General features: G+C 39.7%; 1 protein-coding gene across 7 annotated transcripts in view; it reads right to left on the reverse strand.

Moving 5' to 3' along the window:
- LOC140495791 (kelch-like protein 4) overlaps positions 1-23,117 on the reverse strand; it is a 319,048-nt gene that overhangs the window by 156,869 nt on the left and 139,062 nt on the right. For 2 of the 7 annotated variants that reach the window (XR_011964097.1, XM_072594901.1), the window contains exon 1: positions 14,673-15,290. The exons of 1 other annotated variant lie outside the window; for it this stretch is intronic. Coding sequence is in view for 2 of the 6 variants with exons in the window: in XM_072594901.1 (XP_072451002.1) it covers positions 14,673-15,085 (413 nt within the window). In the remaining 4 variants the exon portion in view is untranslated. Of the gene's footprint in view, positions 1-14,672; positions 15,292-20,854; positions 20,938-23,117 lie in introns of those variants that run through there. 4 more of the 7 variants (XM_072594902.1, XM_072594904.1, XR_011964098.1 and 1 more) reach the window with 3 other exon arrangements.

The following is a 23,117-nucleotide window of genomic DNA, read 5'->3' on the forward strand; positions in this document are numbered from 1 at the left end:
CAAAACCCAACAACTGAAAGCTAAACTAAAAACACTGGTTATGTGGGAGTATGACTCCACCCATTCATGCTGTTTCTATTGCTCTAACTTGGGGTAGAAAGAACCCAGGGCCTCACAAGGTGTTTATTGGTTTCAAAGAGATAACTCCTCACCTCTGGCTTATACCCTTTTCTTCAAAAAAAACCACAGTCATCATATTGTTACAGTTGAGAGCAGTGAATTTGAAACCATTATCATAATTGGCATTAAAGCAGAATTCTAAACTGGAAGTCAGGCTTCTGGGGTTTTTAAGTATATTGGAATGGAATCAGCAGTAAGAGGAACCTCAGTTATCCGAAGGACTCGGGCGAGCAGTATTTTGTTCGGTTAATCGAATGCCGGATAGCATAGTTTAGCCAAGCATCTTGCAATCTTGCCGGATAATCTGATATTTGAATAATTGAATGCCGGATAATTGAAGTTCCTCTGTATTAACTGTCACTTTGCATCAAAATCTTCTTCAACTAATGTTAACTCCATTACTATTAGTCAAAGGAGAGTCTCACAAAAAGATGCAGTATCTTCAAAAACTGAAATGGCAAAATTGCATCATTGAATTGGACAGCTGAATTCACTGGGTAGCCAAACAAAGCCAGTCACTGTTTTTGAAGCATTAAAGTTGAATACAACTATGAAACATTGTAACATGTAGAGGACAGACATGTTTGCATATGAACAGGACAATGACTAGAAGGTCAGGGTTCTGCTTGCGCAGAGACCGGAAGTGTTCCCCAAAATGGCCACACAGACTGCGTTGGTTTCTCCAATGTAAAGCAGGCCACAATGGCTGCAGTGAATACAATGAAACACTCCAGACAGCTCCAGCAGAGCTCCACCATCAAACACATCATCGCCTCATTCCTGCTGTCTGCACTTCATAAGGACCTCTAGGACACCCTATTCCATTCCACAACACTAACAGCATCCGCCTTTCCACGGCACCTTCCCATGTAACCACGGAAGGTACAACACCTGCCCCTTCACCTTCTCCCTATTCATCATCCAAGGGCTCAAACCATCTTTCTAGGTGAGGCAGCATTTCACCTGTACCTCCTCCATTCTTGTGTATTGTATTCATTGTACCCAGTGTGCCTACTCTATACTGGAGAAACCAAACACAGGCTGGGTGACAGCTTTGAGGAACACCTCCAGTCTGTGTGTAAGCAGGAACCTGACCTACCCATAGCTATTCATTATAACACAGCGTCCTGCTTACATGCCAATATGTCTGTTCTCAGCATGCCGCAGTGTTCCAGTGAATCATAGCGCAAACTGGAGGAACAATATCTCATCTTCAGACGAGGCACATTACAGACTATTGGGCTTAATATCAAGTTCAACATCTTTAAATTGTGAAGATTTCTTCCCTTTTTTTAGCTTGTTAACACGTCCTCCCCTCCCCCCATCCCCTTAGTGTCTTTTCAAGTCTGGCAGGAGATGCATCACTTTTCTGCCATTCTCATATTCCAATCACTTAATCTAACTACCAACATCTTTTGTTCACCAGCATCCTACACTATGGAATAAATCTCACTAAAAGTATGGACTTAGGCTCTTGATTTTTTGAACCTCTATAAAGATCACTAACCCAAATACAACCCCTTGCCCCCAAAACTATAGCACAAATGCTTTCCCTCCACACTTCACTTCAGCTCTGAAGAAGAGTCATCGAGACTCAAAATGTTAGCTTGCCCTCTCTCCATGGATGCTGTCTGACCCATTTTCATGTCCAGCATTTGTTGATCTGTAAACAGGTTGGGACTGTACTCAAAGAAGGTTAGAAAAATGAGAGGTGACATAGAATTATTAAGAGACTTGACAGGGTAAATGCCAAAAGGATGTTTCCCCCCATAGGAGCATGGGAGAGTCTCCAGCCAGAAGGCATGGTCTCAGAATTAATGCATTCAATTTAAGACTGAGATGAGGACGAATTTCTTCTCTCAGAGAGTTGAAAGCATTTGGAACTCCTTGTTAGAGAACTGTGTGGAAAGAGTATTATGTATATTTACAGCTGAGGTGGATAGATTCTTGATCAGTAAGTGAATTAAGGGTGATGGGGAAATTGGTGGAATTTGGACGTGAGGAGAGTCAGATCATCATGATCCTACTGAATGATGGAGCAGGCTCAAGGAACTGAACAGTCTATTCCTGTTCTTGTTTCTTATAGTCTGATAGAATAAATCTCACTAAAAGTATGGACTTAGGCTCTGTTTATATACAGATGTATAACATCTATCAATTTTACTTTCCCCCATTCAAGTTCCCCAGAATGAAAGCCAGGAAGCATGCAATAATGTGTACTATTTCTTGAAGATATTTTCATATTAATAGATAAATACATTTTTCTACAAGAATGCAAAATGCAAGGTACAAGTGGTTAAAAGTCACCTTTTATCAATTGGACGCATCCACAATCATAGAATTACTGACCCATTTATTTTTGGTAAAAAAATGTCACATAGAGTCATAGAGATGTACAGCGTGGAAACATACCTTTTGGTCCAACTAGTCCATGCCAACCAGATATCCCAACCCAATCTAATCCGATTTGCCAGCACTTGGCCCATATCCCTCTAATCCTTTCCTATTCATATACCCACCCAAATGCCATTTAAACACTATAATTGTACCAGCTTCCACCACTTCCTCTGGCAGCTAAATCCATACATGCACCACCCTCTGTGAGAAAACGTTGCCTCTTAGGTCCCTTTTATATCTTTCCCCTCTCACTCTAAACCTATGCCCTCTACTTCTGGACTTCTCCATGCCAGGGAAAAGACTTTTCTATTTATCCTATCCATGCCCCTCATGATTTTATAAACTCTATAAACGTCACCCCTCAGGCTCCGATGCACCAGGGAAATCAGCCCCAGCCTATTCAACCTCTCCCTTTAGCTTAAATCCTCCAACCCTGACAACATCCTTGTAAATCTTTTCAGATGCCTTTCAAGTTTCACAACATTCTTCCAATAGGAAAGAGACCATATTTGCATGTAATATTCCAAAAGTGGCCTAACCAACATCCTGTGCAGCCGAAACATGACCTCCCAACTCCTATACTCAATGCTCTGACCAATAAAGGAAAGCATACCAAATGCCTTCTTCACTATCCTATCTACCTGCAACTCTACTTGCAAGGAACTATGAATCTGCACTCCAAGGTCTCTTTGTTCAGCAACACTCCCCAGAACCTTACCATCATATATTCTGTTCAGTTTAGTTTCAAAAAACTATTGAGCTCTATATAACATAATGGCAAGCTAGAAGTAATCTGAGAAATAGCTGTAGAAATATGTCCGGTATTTATGTTTCAGTCTTTCAGTTGTGTTGATTTCTAATGACTCATCTCCTGCATCAGCCTCAAATGTATTCACTGCATCTAATTACATTCTAATTGTAAAAGCGCTCGTGGTGAGTAGCTATTTATCAATGATTGAGTTGCATGAAATTCTGAGGTCAACCACCAGTGGCTGCACCAGATCATAAAGTGACCCAAGTCCCTTGTGCTGAAGCTATTGTGAACTCAATATTTTAAAGTTTGTTCTGTTATCACTTGAGCAAGGCTACATCAAGGAACAGATCTATCCAATGAGCCAGATAGGTTATTCTATATCCACAAGTCCCTGATGAAAAACAACACCTCACTTACCTGTCTGTGCAGAGACCAATTAACATCAGGGAGTTCTCCGAGTCTCCCACTACATCCTCAGATCTGCCTGCAGTTATAAATCAGTTAAAGTTTACCACATAGGCCTGTGGAGTTTGGACCTAACAGCAGCAGTAACAACAATGCCACAGCTACTAGGTATATTATTTCAGTTACTGGGGTTTACACTTTGTCTTGTCACTGGTCTTGCACTAGTTTTGTCACAGATGGTTTTAAATCTCAGTAGCTATAAAAATTACATGTCAGTTCACTTAGTGATAAACAGCCATTTGGGACAGACCACTGGAAAGCCGCTTGTTACAATCCAACTTGTTGACCATTACCTGATATCTGCTCATTATCCCCATTAATAGTGTCCATTGCTTGACAACCAGTAACATTCTGGGGCTTTATAATTGACCAGAATGTAACTAGCCTAACCATATACAGACTATGATTGCATTTGGTCAGACACAGAATTCTGTGACAAGCTATTTACCTCTCGACTTCCCAAATCGTATCCCTACATTCAAGGCAGAAGTCAGGAATGTCCAGCCTGAACAAATGCACCTCCAACCACACACACAAAGCTTAATATCATTGAAGACAATGCAGCTTACTTGTCTAGGACCTCATAAATCATCTCAGGCATTCAGTCCTGCCAACACCGGTGCATAGTGGCAACCATGTATATCACACACAAGATGCACCACAATCCTTCACCTAGTATCCTGCAAGCACTGCCAAATGTGTGACATCTAACATTTAGAAGAACTAGGGTTGTAGAAGCATGAGAATATCATGGCTTGTAAGTTCCCCTCCACATCACACCCCATCTGACTTTAGAGCCATATTATCTGTCATTGGGTCAAACTCTACATTCCAACAGACTGTGGGTGTACCTGGGCCACTTTGTTTGTAATACTTCATGAATTCATTGTTGGATTCTCAAGAGCAATTAAGGATGGCTAACAATTTTTGGCAGTCTCAGAAACATACTTATCCCATGACAGAATAACAAAAAGTCAAGTATGGCCAGCAATGGCTATTCCGTGCTAGATTGATTTGTGGTGTTAACTATTTGGTAAGAAAGCACATAAGATCATTTCTTAAGAGACATATACATTTTCATGTGAGCACTGTATTGTTACTAATGTTACTATGTTTTGCCCTGGTAGACTCTATTAAATACTTCCAAGTCTTGTTTTGCGTAGCTGAAGTGATGAAGTATATTGTGAAAAAGGCAGAAGATACTTCATATATTTCAGTTAATCTGCACAGTTCTATCACATTGTGCATCTTTTAAGATCCTCTCTACAAAGTTAATCAATTAGGTCCACTACCTTTTCTACTCCTTGCCCTCTTATGTTTAAGCTTTTGTTTTCAGAACAGAAGTTGCAGAATTGAGATGGAGGAGTTATAGAGTCATAGAGTCATAGAGGTGTACAGCATGGAAACAGACCCTTCGGTCCAACCCGTCCATGCCGACCAAATATCCCAACCCAGTCTAGTCCCACCTGCCAGCACCCAGCCCATATACCTCCAAACCCTTCCTATTCATACACCCATCCAAATGCCTCTTAAATGTTGCAATTGTACCAGCCTCCACCACATCCTCTGGCAGCTCATTCCATATACGTACCACCCTTTGTGTGAAAAATTTGCCCCTCAGATCTCTTTTATATCTTTCCCCTCTCACACGAAACCTATGCCCTCTAGTTCTGGACTCCCCGACCCCAGGGAAAAGACTTTGTCTATTTATCCTATTCATGCCCCTCATAATTTTGTAAGCCTCTATTAGGTCACCCCTCAGCCTCCAACGCTCCAGGAAAAACAGCCCCAGCCTGTTTAGCCTCTCCCTGTAGCTCAGATCCTCCAACCCTGGCAACATCCTTGTAAATCTTTTCCGAACCCTTTCAAGTGTCACATCTTTCTGATAGGAAGGAGACCAGAATTGCATGCAATATTCCAACAGTGGCCTAACCAATGTCCTGTACAGCCGCAACATGACCTCCCAACGTCTGTACTCAATACTCTGACCAATAAAGGAAAGTATACCAAATGCCTTCTTCACTATCCTATCTACCTGCGACTCCACTTTCAATGAGCTATGAACCTGCACTTCAAGGTCTCTTTGTTCAGCAACACTCCCTAGGACCTTACCATTAAGTGTATAAGTCCTGCTAAGATTTGCTATCCCAAAATGCAGCGCCTCACATTTATTTGGATTAAACTCCATCTGCCAATTCTCAGCCCATTGGCCCATCTGGTCAAGATCCTGTTGAAATCTGAGGTAACCATCTTCTCTGTCTACTACACTTCCAATTTTGGTGTCATCTGCAAACTTACTAACTGTACCTCTTATGCTCGCATCCAAATCATTTATGGAAATGACAAAAAGTAGAGGACCCAGCACCGATCCTTGTGGCACTCTACTGGTCACAGGCCTCCAGTTTGAAAAACAACCCTCCACCACCACCCTCTGTCTTCTACCTTTGAGCCAGTTCTGTATCCAAATGGCTAGTTCTCCCTATATTCCATGAGATCTAACCTTTCCCATGGGGAACCTTGTTGAACGCCTTACTGAAGTCCATATAGATCACATCTACTGCTCTACCCTCATCAATCTTCTTTGTTGCTTCTTCAAAAAACTTAATCAAGTTTGTGAGACATGATTTCCCAAAAACAAAGCCATGTTGACAATCCTGAATCAATCCTTGCCTTTCCAAATACCTGGAGAAAGTGAGGCATGCAGATGCTGGAGATCAGAGCTGAAAATGTGTTGCTGGAAAAGCGCAGTAGCACATTTTCAGCTCTGATCTCCAGCTACTGCTGCGCCTTTCCAAATACATGTACATCCTGTCCCTTGATCAGAAGAAATTATTTCCTGCATTAAATGTTCTTTCCCCTTAATAATAACTGTATTTTAAAACCATGCTTAATCTACTACACTGAGTTTTTTATTTGTCTACATCTTGTCTCTGTGCAATGTTGGAGAGCTTAATTTCACCATTACATAGTGCATTGAGATAGTTAGGACCAGTAAGTGAAACAGACTTCACTTCAGCAAATAATTTACTGAATCGCTAGCTCAATCCATTAACTTTTCATGTTTTCAACCGATTGTGGTATGTTGTTACCCAAGACATTGTAAAGAAAAACCATCATTACGGGTGCAATCATTTGATGCTCACAGCAAAAAAAAACTTAATGTACACAAATGATCATGTAAACATTAGTTGTGCCTGCTGTTTTGACAGTTCATAGTAGCTAGGTAAAATGTTAATACCATTGTTACAGCAGTGAAATTTTTGTAAATTGCCAGAAATCGCATGTATTGCATTGACTAAAAATCATGGTGAAATTTGATTTTCAATGTCGTGATCTGATAACTTATTCTTCTTTCCTTGAAGTGTATTTGCACTTCACGTGAAGAAGAGGAAAAGTTAGACATTTAATACAGCATAGGAGGTGGTTAGGACTAGATGAAGAACAAGCATTTTGAAAAGCAAGAAACATAGGAAATAGGAGCAGAAGTAGGCCATTGGGCCCTTCAAGCCTGCTCCGCCATTCAATATGATCATGAGTAACATTAAACATCATCTGAACCTACTGCATGTATTGCTGTCCAAATAGACTCCTTACTGATTCTGAACTTTTCCATTTTAGGTTTCTCCTTTCTGTCTATCTTTAGTACCCAATGTATTTCCCCAGGCCAGCCCTCCTTGAGCTACTGAATCCACTTAAGCCAAAGGTCTCCCTGGCAGCAGCTTGTTGTTCAAGGGGCTATTATCAATAAACAAGACATTTACACTTTCAGAAGGTGACAGAGGTCACAAAATGCTCTCATCTCACCTACCATCCTCATCCATGGAATTTCTTCAGAAGTTGCCCTGGAAAAATTGCATTCAGTGATCTTTCCAATCTGTAAATATCTGAGGCTGGTTAAGTCTACCTACACTACTACACCTACAGCAGAGATCGTCCATACCAATTCTGAGCAAGTAATCAGGAATATTCCATAGATGTGTCATTCAACAAGTGAACAGATATGTTTCTGCAGGGTAGACTGGAGTTGTGCATCAGGACTATGTGGAGATCCAAACACAGCTGAAGCAGTGAGAACTTCACTGGAAGTTAAGTCTTCCTTGCAATGATTACCCTGTATCTGGAGCTCTCCAAAAGAATCCCAGAGTTGGAGATGTTGTGGAGTGAAGAATCTCAAACCAGCTCTATTCATGGGTAATTAATAAACTGAGCCCTTGACTCACCACTGACACTGCAAACTACATGCCCAACACACCAAGGCATCCAAGATTCAACAACCCCACCTCAACCTGACCCCAACGACCATCCCTTCCAACACCAGAACCCTGACCCCATTACCAGATTCTGTTTCCCATCCTACATCCCAATTCTGCTGCACCTTAGCCAGACAGTTCCCAACAAATGCACCTCCAAATGACCTGACAATCTCCACTGGACTGTCCCTCCATCTCCAAAACACCACCCCATCCCTGACTTAGATTCACAGGACCCTTCAATTCCACCTCAGCTCAACATCTTACTCCCACATCCCTGATCTGACCATGATCTATCCTAAACATTCATCCACTTCATAGTCATCCGACCGTCATCCGACCATTATGACCTGGAGGAAGGGTTAGAAGGTTGGGTGAGCAAGTTTGCGGATGATACGAAAGTCGGAGGAGTTGTAGACAGTGAGGAAGGATATGGCAGGTTACAGCGGGATATAGAGAAGCTGCAGAGCTGGGCAGAAAGGTGGCAAATGGAGTTCAATGTAGCTAAGTGTGAAGTGATTCACTTTGGTAAGAGTAATAAAAAGATGGATTACTGGGCTAATGGTAGACTACTTGGTAGTGTGGAAGAGCAGAGGGATCTTGGTGTCCATGTACACAGATCTCTGAAAGTTGCCACCCAGGTAAATAGTGCAGTGAAGAAGGCATATGGCGTACTGGCTTTTATTGGTAGAGGAATTGAGTTCCGGAGTCCTGAGGTCATGCTGCAGTTGTATAAGACTCTGGTGCGGCCGCATCTGGAATATTGTGTGCAGTTTTGGTCGCCGTACTATAGGAAGGATGTGGAGGCACTGGAACGGGTGCAGAGGAAGTTTACCAGGATGTTGCCTGGTATGGTAGGAAGATCCTATGAGGAAAGGCTGAGGCACTTGGGGTTGTTTTCATTGGAGAAAAGAAGGTTTAGGGGTGATTTGATAGAGGTGTACAAGATGATTCGGGGGTTAGATAGGGTTGACAGTGAGAACCTTTTTCCACATATGGAGTCAGCTATTCCAAGGGGGCATAGCTTTAAATTAAGGGGGGGTAGATATAGGACTGATGTTAGGGGTAGGTTCTTCACTCAGCGAGTCGTAAGTTCATGGAATGCCCTGCCAGTAGCAGTAGTGGACTCTCCCTCTTTATGGGTATTTAAGCGGGCATTGGATAGGTATATGGAGGATAGTGGGTTAGTGTAGGTTAGGTGGGCTTTGATCGGCGCAACATCGAGGGCTGAAGGGCCTGTACTGCGCTGTATTCTTCTATGTTCTATGTTCTATGTTCTATCACCCTCCCCCCCCCACCCACTCCCTTTCTCCCATCCACTTGTCACCACATCCCTACAGAAAATTTAAACCATAAAATACAACCCTGCTGTCAAACGAAGCATAGCTTCCACGCCAATCAATTCAGGATACCAATGTTTCAGAAAAGGAGGAGTCCTCTCCAGGAAATTCTAGGGCAAAACTGAGTGAGGTAAGTGAGTATCTTTCAGTCCGGTCATGCTCAGAAATAGGGCTTCTGACCCTGTGCAGAATGTTTGGGGCATTATGTAAACTGGTCAAGCAACAGGAATAAAAGTCTTTCCAAAAATAACATATAAGGCAGTCCGGCCTTGGTATTTTGTTGAAAAACAGAGGACTGCACTTTTTAAAGATACAGCAAGAACTATTCCTTAAGTGCAAAAAAACTTAAAATTGATCAGATCTGCAGTTTGGTTTCATAAAATTTCATTGTCTACTCCTTAAATTACTACAGAATTACCCCTGCCTTATAGAACTTAAGTGGTTAGAAGAAAGGGAAACGTGAATCTTATTAGGGTGATATCAGCTGAGTTCACACTGAGCAATCAAATGAAATATTCATTTACTATAGCATCTGTTTTCTAATCTGAAATTTTAATTTAGGTTTCTCTTTGTGTTCTCCCACATAACGGTTACAACAAGAGATGTACAACAGTGGGGCAAAAGAATGATCATTTCGGCTTTGAATTATTGAATAAGATACCTTCTAAAAATTTAAAACACTATTCCCTGTGGATCACATTTTGACTGTGCCACCACAAGCCTCACATTAAAACAGTTGAAGCATTAAATCCTTCAAGCTAGTCTTAATGAAGCATACTAAATCAGTTAGAAGATTCTTACCATTACAAGTTTAGTCTTAAAAACAGTCTCCTGCCACTGGTCTAAATGTAACATTACCTAAGGAGCAGATATAAGCAAATGTTTGAGGATTAACAATCTAACATTAATTTTTCTCAAAACATTCATTTTATGGTTCAATATACCCATTAGGAATTAACACTCCTATCTTCCCCAGGAATTACTTCTGCCTCAAATCTGCTGAAACCCTCGTCCAGCTATTTGATAGCTCTATGCTTGATAATTCCAACATTTTTTTGACCAGATTTCTGCCTTTCATCCTCCATGACTTTGAGCTAATCCAACACACTGTTTCTTGTGCTATAACTTGCAACAAGGCTCATTCATTCACCATCTCTTTTTTGCTGCACAGATTGGCCCTGGACTAACTTCCAGTCCAGCAATGCCTTAATTTAAAAATGCATATCTTTGTTTTCAACACCTCATGATATCACCAGTATCCCACAAGCCTCTGGGTTTTCTACACTCCAGGTCAATTTTTCTTTGCATATCTCTGATTCCCTTTGCCCCGTCATTTCAGACTGTACTTTCAGCTACAGGACCCACATCTCTGGAATTACTTCTCAAAACTTTTCTATTTCTCTCTGTCTCCTCTGCTTAAGATGCTCCTAAAATCCTCACTCTTTGATCAAGCCTTAGATCATCTGTGTAATCTCTCCTTATGCTATTTAGCATCAAATTTTATTTTGATAACACTTTTTTTAAAGTGCATTCTGATAGTAATTTACATGGTAAAAACAATGACTGCAGATGCTGGAAACCAGATTCTGGATTAGTGGTGCTGGAAGAGCACAGCAGTTCAGGCAGCATCCAAGGAGCGGCAAAATCGCTTTTGCCCGAACTGTCGATTTCGCTGCTCCTTGGATGCTGCCTGAACTGCTGTGCTCTTCCAGCACCACTAATCCAGAATATTAATTTACATTAAAGGCATTCTACAAATGTGCATTATTGTTAATGAAACAGTTCACATTCTATGTACCTATTGCATTACGGAATTGAAATGATATTATGTTTGAGCTTTATTTAAAACTCTGCTAGTGAGTCAGGTCATTGTCAAGCAATTGCTAAATGTTCAGAATAAAGGGAAACTCAAATATGAACTTAGCTGATTCACTGGCCTGTCTCTTTAAGAAAAACTGTGCTTTATTTAAAAACTGCTCTCGCAGGATTGGGATGCTTTAATGTTCATGACTGTTCTGCCGATGCTTGATGAGATGTCAACAATAATGTAGGAAGCATTTGCACACCTCCAAGTTTCACCCACCTTTTCATTAATGCATGGATGTCAATCCATTTTGAATATGATGCTGGTAAATGACTATTTGCATGTGGGTGGCAAGATTACCACCTGCGTGGGTCGAAAGTGTTTGTTAGGGTGAAATTATCATTCATTCCCATTTGTGCCCATTTAAAAGTTTTCAGCTTTTACCAACTTTAAAAACATATGCTTTTACATAGAATACAATTGGAGCAATGTTTTCAGTGTGCTGGGATATTGGTGGGTCAACTCCACTGCAACTGGGAAAAGGGAGTCAAAGAAAACATGTGCTTTCATCATCCAACACTTATCATAATACTTAGCCAGCAATCTTACTTCCCTTTTCTGGTAATAATATTGGGGCTTCTTAATGATCATCTTGAAGGATTTCTTCGTTGTATATATTTATTGACCACAAATCATTGAGAATAATTGTGAAAATTCATGTAATTTTATGTGGTAAAATATACCTTAGGTGTCTGTTTTAAGTTAGTGGAATGCTCCTCATTATTCCTGTAGAAGTGTTATTCAGTTAAACAAATAGGAATAGGCTTGAGGAACTGAAAGACTTGTTCCTGATTCTGTGTATGGAATTATTAAGTAATCAGGATGTGCAGTCCAACAGAGCTTTCTGCAATTGGAGCATTAAATTCTATGTTCATGCAGTGATTTCCAGTTGTCAATCAAACTATTATCAGAATGGGTAGAATTTTCAAGCCCCAGTGGGTATGAGCACTATGGGAGGCAGATGCTTAATTTCTGCTGGGGACAGAGGAGAGAGGGTCAACCAGGCAACATGCCGACATATGGCTAGGTGTCAGTTAAGGTGGGTAGAAGAACCTCTTGCGGATTATGAACAAGCCAATTGCAATCTCTTGGCAGCAGGCTGTACTGTGAAGGGACTCCTCTGCCAGGATAGTGACCCAGCTGCTAAAGGCAATTTGTTTTATATTTAAAGTTTTAATAACTTGGAAATAAACACCACCGTTTGGAGGCCCTTTCTTTCCTATGTACCTGAATCGTGAGCTGCTGCTTCTTCAGTGCAGAAAGACCTCCTGCTGGTCATACAGCTTTAAGTAGCCAATCAGTGTCCTTATTTCGATAATAGGCTGACCGTCTGACCACTCATTTGCAAATGTGAGACAAATCACTGTTCTCAGCAGAGCATGGAGCTGGGTCATTGCCCAGGCCTGCTGCCTGCTCCTCCAATTGATCCCTACCTCAGGCACCTAACTCAAAGAGAAATCTTGTCATTTGAGTGGAGGTGGATATCGGACAGGGAAGGGGAACTAAAGGTGAAGGGTTCCATGGTGAACTACCTGTTCACAAAATTGCATTCCGGCAATGCTAAGGGCAGGTTGCTGACATGGCCTTCAACCAGGGAATGAAATGAAGGTGTAGGGAATCCTAAAAAGGAAAAACTATGTTAATAAAAATGCATTAATAAATAAACGTGTTGTAAACAAACAAATTAGCAACAGTTGACATTGGAAACAGTATCTGAATGGTACTTTCTGTCTGAGCTTTCAGCGCTTCACTATCTGGAGAAATCAGGAACAACATGTAGTCAGCTCACTACTGGACTGTTCTTTGTCTCTGATGCTCTAAATATCAAGATAAGAAAAGGTTTTAATGATGTAGAAATAATAAAGAAGGAAATGGTGAGGACATTGGTTTTCGCAGTATAGGCTATAACTGAGCGGTTAGGGTAACAGGAAGGCAGCACAGTTCTCTCAAAGGTTCAGTGTTTGGTTTTCTGTTGTGTCACAAGATTAGCAGGAGATACCACTTTGGGTAGTTTTGATATCAGTGTTTTTTTCTGGTCAGAAACATCCATCAACTAATACATAAAAATAGCTGAAAAACTACTACAAAAGCATAGAGAAAACCCTTTCCACTTCACTCCCTATCTTCACAGAAACACTCCATTAAAGTGGATATTTCATGCTGTAATTCATCAAATTAAAATACAATACAATCTAAAATTGCATTTCATATCAGTAACATAGATAATGGTATCTACCACTAAGCATAGGTTAAATTGGATGTTTATTGATGATAATGTTTCATTGTTTCCAGGGAAAATATTCACAATTTTCAGTTATCTTCACTACTTTTACAAATGTTTTTTCAGCAGTTTTCTATGAGATGCTTTTGTTCAGGGTATATGAACTGATTTTTCTCCTTTCTTATATCTCTGCCTGTTGTATAGACTATTCCTAACATATAATGGTGGTTTTGAAACTATATCTTCAGGTCTCTACCAATATTCTAACAGCAGCCTTTATTAACTTATGTTTCAATTTTCTCTCCTTCACAGCCCTCAACATCTCCTGACTCGAAGTACATTTTTGTCTGTGAATTCAGGCTAGGAATTTGAACTTAACCATTATTGGCCTTGCGTGACGATAACATAATGCCCTGCCCATGTGCTGTCCTTTCACTGTTTACTTATTAGCACAAATAGTTACTTGGTGGTGAGCCAAAGACTTTGCAAATCACGCATAACATGAAATTATGTAGAATTACACCGAATTTACAACACAGAAAAATACCATTCAGCCCAACAGGTCTCTACACAAACTTCCTTCCACTTTATAACACCATTTTGATGTAACCTTCAACCAGTTTCTCCATCATATGTTTAATCAGCTTCTTCATGAATACATCTACGCAAGTCAATTCAATCACTCAGGTGATACCAGAGTTCCATATTCTCACTGGGTCATCTTTGGATTGGGTCCAAGACATTATAACTGTTAGGAAGTACAAGTGAAAAGTTTCCATGCATATGAACTGGGCAACAACACCAATAAAATTTATCTTTTACAAGTGCTATAAAATGAAGCTTTGAATAAACATGATTCTGACACATTTTAAATATAACTCAGACGAAATCATTGCTTGCTCTGCTGACTGTACTGAAAACAGAAGTGGGTCTGAGGCTGCATAACCACATGAAACTGCTATCAGCCTATGAGTTGCTGAATACATCTGCAGGTTTTTTTACTGAGGAGTGATAAACATGTGATTGCAGGCGAATTATCCACAGGTATTCAAGTCCATCACGAGCATTATGTAACAATATGTCAAGCAGATGATCAGTCACAATTACAAAAAAACAAAGCAGTAGAAAAAGCTTAGGGCATGCATAAAATATGCTGCCATTATTGAGCATAATTTTGAACTACAGCCTAATATAATTGACATTTTAAAAATAATGTAAATAATAATCAGTCTTCTTCCATATTATTAGTGCTAGCTCTTACCTCTCTATAGGCTCTTCTGCAACATCAACACTGCCTGATTCCACTGCTCCTTTGTTCTCTTTTTCTTCTTTAACTGTATCCTCTTGGTCAGAAATTTTAGCGAGTCCTTCATCCTCTGGTGTGCGTGGCACTGTATTCTGCTGATACCATGGCTGACTGTCAGGTCTGTTGTAAATTGGAGCTGGCACAGGTGCCAGTAAACTGTTTACAGGGCTGCTGTTTTTCCTGAGTCCACTTCTGTCCCTAGAGTGGCTTTTCAATCTGCTCTGACCCAGACCACGGTGCTCAAATCCCTCCTGCTGGAGACAGCCACTGCTTCCAGAAGAGCTCTGTGAGGGGTGGCTAAACCATTTCCATCTCAGCCTCAGAATCTGTTTCATGTCAAACTCCTTCCTCCCGGACACAGACATCATTATCGTAGAGAATCTTAAACTTGTAGATGTGAAATAGCTTTGTTTTCGACACAGTTTCACGCCTCTGCACCAAATCCCTTCACTGAAGAAACCAAAAAGAACAAGCCTTCTCTTCTCTGAACGGTATACAGTGCTGCTAGCACTCACTGCAAATACTAAGCTGCTGCTAACTGTGTAGGTGGGATACCATACTGACAGGATGATGAGGTCAGCCCTCAAACGAGTAAATCAGATTAACACAGGAAGACAGCTACCAAAACTCTAAACAGCAGCTGGTCTTACATACAGTTAAACAAAGATTGAACAGCACTGTCCTTTGCTTAGCAAGATTCCATCTGTTTTCAGGAAATGCAAGCTGTAATATGAAATCCAGGAAAACATGCATAAAATAAAGTACTAGGCTTGTGTTTCCCAGGAGAACTACATGCAGCCTTTTCCTCTTCTAGATGGCACTCTCATTAACTTAATAAAGGATTGAAGAAATAGCCAAGCATTTTTTTTAGCCTGGCTTTAATGGTTCCTGGACTTGCCTTATCACTATCTTCAGTGAAAAAGGGGTCAAAAGACAAGTGTCAACTCCAACCACACACTAAACAGCAGTTTCAAATGGAGAGACAGAAGAATAGCCTAAGTCAATTAGGATGTTTTGTGATGTGATTAAACTAGGGCAAAGGCTGTTTAAATCTTGCAGAAGTGTCATTGATCGAGCGCAGTTTCTCTGCATGATGTACGATGTGAAAGAATCACTGGATGCAAGTTAAAAATAGCGAAATAAATGATTTCTTCCGATACAGAAACTCAGTTTTGATTCATAGTTTTCCAGGTATTTCGCCAGTAATAAAAAGAAACAATCTCACAGGATGACTTTATTCTCAATGCAGGAGGTCATGCTTCAAGCAGGGGGACAAACAAAAATGGAAACTCTAATACAAGTTGCCTGTGATTAAAACATTGGTCCGTAAAGTCAAACCATAAATTAAGTCAAGTTCCGTCATTCTAAAAGCTTTGACTATCTTAACTTCTACAAATCAGAAAATGACACTTAATCTCAGATATGGGGGCATGTATTTGTTCGGCATTTCTGTTGATGAAATTATGGGTACAGTGAAAAATGAATCAATTCTTAATTTGTAGGAATAGAATATTATACAATTTTTAAATCCTCCAAGTCTAATAATCCTTTGTTTAGTGACCCCCCACTGCAAGAGGTACTATAAAAGCAGCACTGAGCTTATGGTCATACATTATGGAGAAAATATGAACAATTTACACAGTTGTAGGTCTGGACTTTAACTTACATGAGCCATCAGGAGTGAAGAAGAGCTGGGAGTGACAACTTTGTCTGTCAGGCATGGAAAGTCGAGATTTATCTCCCCAGCATGCACTTGACACTGCTGATTGTCTATTGGGCAGTTCCTCAATCTGAATGATGAGCTTTGGTTTCAGCTAAGCAGACAATCATGTGGCTGTGGCAGGGGAAGGTCAGAGAAGCGAATGGGGTGTGATCATTGGCCGATCAAGATGTTTGGAAACTTGGGCGTTGCAGAGTGAAGTTAGTGCTCTAGGGCACAATATCACAGGCATCAGGTGAATGAAGTCAGAATGGGTTGAATCAGATGATGCCAAGGGATTGGCGGTTGAGGGAGTGAGTAGGATGAAGGGAAGGTCAGAGGCCTATGGAGGTAGGAGGTTTGGAAATAGGAGGCCTTTATGTGCAATGTCAAGAGATTGAAGGTCTCACAGGAATAGTTGACAGGGGGACAAGTGAGTCTGATCACATGGCTTTCTCAGGGATATACTCAATTTAGCAAGTAGATGTAAAAGTTCTTACCTGATGAATCTGACAGCTCTCGTTTGGCTGGATTTCCAACATTTGTTAAAGTCACAAGTGAGGGCATTTAGGAGGGGGATTCAGGAGTCAGGATTCTAAATGTGAAGGCCTTAAACCAACACTCAATTGTTGTTAAATTCTTAAAATACTGTCAAGTCTTGTATAGATGTTCTATTAGCTGGGTAAATGGTATTCCCGGTGTAGCCAAGTAATGGAGCTAGAAGATTTGGTTTATTTTGGAGAAATCACGTGCATTTATATGCAACTTATTTTGACTTTAGGAAATCCTAAAGCATTTAGCTTTTTTTTGTTTTAGTTTATTTTTTATTTGGGCATGACTGATTAGGCCAGCAAATGAGGGTTCAGAGTCAATCACATTTCTGTGGGTCTGCAGTCAAGTGTAGGCCAGACTAGGTAAGAGTGGCAGATTTCTTTCCCAAAGAACATTAGGCTTTCTTTTTTTAAATTCCAGATTCTTATTGAATTCAAATGTTCACAAATGCCATGGTGGGGTTCAAACTCATGTCTCCAGCAAATTAGTCTGATGTCATGGCTGACTAGAGAATTGAAATTTCCACTACCTCTCCCATATTGTCACATGGACAAATTTGATAGTCAATTTACACATGCAAGCTCCCACAAATAGCATGTATTTATGGGACATGTATTTCTACAGTATATTAGCAAAATAAAACATCTGTAGGCATTTCACAGCGGCATTATAAAGCAAAGTTAGACTTCCTAGGCAAATAAGGAGATGGTAGACAGATGACCCAGGTGAAAGAAATGGGTTTTAGGTGATTTTCAATTTGGTTTCTGTTTGTCTGCTGCAACATCCAGGCTTGACTAACAACACAAAGAGAAACACAAGTAGACACACATCATGAAGCACCAAACAATTGAACAATAGAGTACAATGTAGAATATGAAAGTAAACTATCTAATTATTGCCCAGTAAAGTATGAGGAAATTAAAGTGATAAAGCAGGTAAAAACTATTGGATAAACTTAAAGGACTGAAAACTGATATATTCCAGAATCTAATGTTTATATCCTACTGTTATACAAGTGGCATAGTGTATAGTGTATACACTGGTTATGATTTATATTTTATGATTGATAACAGTGCATGTAGTATGATCTAAGAAGGTCAACATGGTTCAATGAAAGTAAATCATGTCTGACAAATGTATTAACATTTTTTGAAGTGGTAAATAGTTAGTTAACTAAAAGAGAACCCAGTAGATGTAATATATTTGGATTTCAAATGACATTCAGTATGATGCCATACAAAAGGCCTATTCATAAGATAAGAATGAATGGAGTTGGAGTAATATATTAGTCTTCATAAATGATTAGTTGGTGGACAGGAACCAGAGTTTAAGGATAAACTCTATATTTTCAAGTTTGCAGGCCATGACTTGCAGTGCCAGAAATCTCAATGCTAAGGCTTCAGTTATTTATCTTATATATTATTAACAGAGATGAAAAGTAATTATTTATTTTTGTTGGCAGTAGGAATGTAAACCATGAGGAGATCACAAAGTGGCTCCAAAGAGATAGAGACAGATGGAGTGAAAGAGAAACAAATGGTAGATAAAGTTTATTGTGGGAAAGTGTGATGTTTTTCACTTCAGTTGTAAAAACAGAAAGTAAAAGTGTTTTAAAAGGTGTTAAACTTCTAAATGTTGATGCATATGGAAACTTGGGTGTTCTCATGCAAGGAGCACAATGTTAGGATACCGGTGCAATAAGCAATTTGTTAGGCAAGTTGGTTTTTATTACGAGGAGATTGGAGGACAGGAATCTTGCTACAATTGGATCGGGCTTTGGAAGGACTATATCTGGAATATTGTATGTAGCCTTTGTCTTCATAATCATGGAAAAATATAAATACTTCACCACATCCATATTTTAAAGGTCTCTAATTCCTTCCAAATATCTTTATTCTATGTCCAAATTCTTAAGGCATTCAGGAAAGTAACATTGAGGTTGTTTTTCTTGGAATTCAAGCTTGGAATTCTGTTGCTGTTAACACATTCTTCCATTTTCACAAATTTATTTCTAGCTATCTCTATCCCCCTTCCACATCATATCTTCCACCTTCTGAAATCATAAATAGACAAACTTATCTACTTTTCCAGTGTGACACCATCCACTTCAATCTTTATTGTGGTTTTATTTTTCTAATGTAGTTTTTCTATCGCCATTGTTTTTTGTGTTTCAGTGTTCATGCTCAATCCAGACTCTAATAGTCTAGATTTTACTTGGTTTATGATATTTTGTAACGCCTCTTCCGATTTTGCAAGATGAGCTCTACCATCAACAAACCACTACTTTGATGTCTTTTTATACACGTTTTACCCCTGGATGTAATTTAATTCTCTAAGTATTTGTTATACCTAAAAATTGAATATTTTAGGCAAAGCACTCAGAATTGACACACTCCTCATTTCACTGAAATATGCCTGAGTGCCCTCTTCCTAACCTGAGGCTTGCTATTGGTCTCAATGAAGCTCTGGGTAAATCTGGCATTTTTCAGACAATGGTACATTTTGGAAACACTTTTATTACTCTTTTGCAGTTAAAAATAATCAAATGTTTTCTCATAGGCTATGTAACCGGTCTTGTTTAATCCTAGATATCGTTTGAAGATTGTTCTTAGGTTAAATATTCCCTCTCTTACCAGACTCTTTTTCAACAAACTCTGCTTCAGATCTGCCATTATTTCTTTCTATTATGATTCTAAAGATCACTTTAGTGAGATGACTCATGATGCTTTTTGCATTAAAATGATTACACTCCATTGCTTTAGATTTCTTAGGTAGCTTAATGAATAATGAATGTCTCAAGTCACTTGGAATGTCTCTACTGATAGATATTTGATCACAAATTTCTGTGAAGACTAACTCTATTTCCCAAAGATCTTTTTGATGTTCTCTTGTGTTTTGAACACTAAGATGTATGCTAAAAATTTCATTCAGTGCCTAAGACAAACAAAGAGGTACCTGAACAGCAAAAGCAAAAACAATATTTAAAATGTAACATTCATTAAAGAAAATGACAGTAGAAAGAGAAATTGACTTTGACATACTTGGATGACAGCTATCACAAAGTGGTTACGGATGAGCTACTGATTAAGGTGAATGAGGATAGTGCAAGACAGATGAGCATGGTATATCATAAAAGCAAATTTCCTGGCGGGGGTAACTATGATAAGCAGCATACTTGTTTCTGAGGTGGTGCAACAAAGGGTCACATGATTGGTTCCTGAATGATAGAGTTGTCTGATGATGAGAGGTCGATTTAATCAGGCCAATATTTCCTGAAATTTAGAAGAATGAACTTCCACTTTCTGTTTTTACAAACATGAGAGATATCAAAGGAGCTTGACAGGGTAGAAACCAAGAGGTTGTGTCTCCTGGGTGAGAAATGAAGAACATGTGGGTGCAGTCTCAGGCTGATCATTTAGAACAGAGTAGGAGAAATATCTTCCCAGAAAAGGATTAAAATCTTTTGAATCACATCCCCCAGAAGGTAGTGACTATTCTAAAGTTGCACATATTTGAAGGCTGACAAAGATAGACGTTTTGACTCCCGTGGACTCAAGGGATATGGGAAGCTGACAAGTGAAGTGAGGTAGATGAGCAGACAAGCTCATCTTAAGTACAGAGTAGGCACCACAAGCTGAATGGCTCTTACACGTGAATCCAAAAATATCACTAATGTTATTTAATAAATCATACCTTCACGTTGTCAATCATCATATATCTATGTCTGTCAAATTCTCTGAATGGTGCTACAGGAGATATGCCAGTAATTATAAAATTCTTCAGTTTTTTAAAACAGATATGCAGTCATTTTTAACTGTTTTGTACTCCTTGTAAAATAATTAATTTAAGGTTAACATTAGCTTGGCATAAATAACGGCATACTTACGTTTCTAATAGTTCATCACAGGTGGAAAGCAGCCATGCAAGTCATGCTGAAGTAAGCCAATCAGCAACTTTCCCACATACACACTAAACACAGGAAGAATAATGTATTTATCAATTGGAGTTTAATGCCTGCCAGCTGTTCAGCAATTGTCTAGGTCAGCAAATTACTATATATCTTTCAAGGCAAGCACATAAAATATTATAAAACGACTGGCATAGACCAGTATTCTAATTACTTATGAGGCAAACACATGGGAACTTAAGAAGTTAAGGGTCACATAGTGGTTCAGTGGTTAGGACGGCTGCCTCATAGTGCCAGGGACCTGGCTTCAATTCCACTTTCGGGTGAAGGTCTGTGTGGAATTTGAACATGAGAGATATCAAAGTCTCTCCCAAGTCTGGGTGGGTTTGCTCCAGGTGGTCTGGTTTCTTCCCACAGCCAAAAGATGTCCAGGCTAGGAGGATTAATCAGTGGGAAATACGGCGACGGAGTGGGATGCTCTTTGGAGGGTCAGTATTGACTCAATGGGCCAAATAGCCTGCTTCCACACTGTAGGGATTCTATGACCTTAGTAATCACCTAACTACAGTTACAACAATGATGAAATCAAGGAATGATATAGTACAGAAAATGGCCACTGAACCCATCATACCTACACTGGTGTCTTGAATTAATATTTTAGATATAAACGACAAAAAACTGTGGACCCAGCATCGATCCTTGTGGCACACTGCTGGTAACAGGCCTCCAGTCTGAAAATCAACCCTCTACCACCACCCTCTGTCTCCTAACTACAAGCCAAGTTTGTATCCAATTGGCAACCTTCCCCAGATCCCATGTGATCTAACTTTGCTAATCAGTCTGCCATGCAGAATCTTGTTGAATGCTTTGCTGAAGTCTATATAGAGAACATCTAACGCTCTGCCTTCATCAATTTTCTTTGTCACTTCTTCAAAAACTCAATCAAATTATGAGACACCATTTCCAACACAAAGCCATGTTGACTATCCCCAATCAGTCAATGCCTTTCCAAATCCTGTCTCTCAGAATCCCTTCCAACAACTTACCAACCCCTGATTACCGGTCTACATGTCCCTGGATTTTCCTTATTGACTTTCTTAAATAATGGCTCCTCATTAGCCAACTTCCAGTCTTCTAGCATCTCACCTGCAGCTGTTGATTATGCAAATAGCTCAGCAAAGGGCACAGCAATCTCTTTCCTAGCTTCCCACAAAGTTCTGGGAACTACTGATCTGGTCCCAGGCATAGATCCATATATATTTGTTTTAAGACCTCCAGCATCTCCTCTTCTTTAATATGAACACTTTTCCAGACATCAATATTTATTTCCCCAAGTTCTCTAGCTTCCATTTCTTTTCTGCATAAATATTTGTTTGACATCTCATCCATCTCCTGTGGTTCCACACAGACAGCCTTGCAAAACTTAAGGGGCCTTATTCTCTCCCTAGTGACTCTTTTGCCCTTAATGTATTTATTGAATATCTTTGAATTCTCCTTAACTCTATTTACTAAAGCTATCTCATGTCTCTTTTTCACCCTCCTGGTTTCTCTTTGAAGTATACCCCTACTGCCCTTATGCTCTTCTAGGCATTCACTCAATTCCAGCTGTCCTTTCCTGATATATGCCTCCTTGTTCATGACCAGAACCTCAATTTCTCTCAAAAATACAGCCTGCATCTTGCCCTTCACACTAACAGGAGCATACTGTCTCTGAAGTCTCATTATCTCATTCTTAAAGGCCTCCTACTTCCCAAACACCCCTTTGCCTCCAAACAACCTCCCCAATCAACTTTTGAAAGTTCTTGTCTAATATCCTCAACATTGGCCTTATTCCAGTTTAGAACTTTAACTTTTTGATCAGGTCTACCCTTTGCCATAACTATTTTAAACAAATAGAATTATGCTCACAGATCTCAAAGTGCTCTCCCACTGACATTTCAGTCACTCACCCTGCCTTATTTCCAAACAGAAGGTTAAGTATTACACCTTCTCTAGTAGATACTTCAACGGCATGGATGAATTGGATGGAAGGAATTGTTTCCTTGTTGTATTACTCTCTGATTCTATAATGAGTTGAGGCAGTACACAAGTAAGGGGAAGAAAGCATTGATGAGAAGGAGCAGAAACTGGCCAATACCAAGGAACATGAAGACCAGCACTTTTGGTTACCTTGTTACCAGTAGAAGTTCTTGATTTTTTTTGTATGAAACCTTCCCCAAAGGCAATGATAAACACACTACGC

This window comes from Chiloscyllium punctatum, chromosome 25, assembly GCF_047496795.1.
Source record: "Chiloscyllium punctatum isolate Juve2018m chromosome 25, sChiPun1.3, whole genome shotgun sequence".
NCBI lineage: Eukaryota > Metazoa > Chordata > Chondrichthyes > Orectolobiformes > Hemiscylliidae > Chiloscyllium > Chiloscyllium punctatum.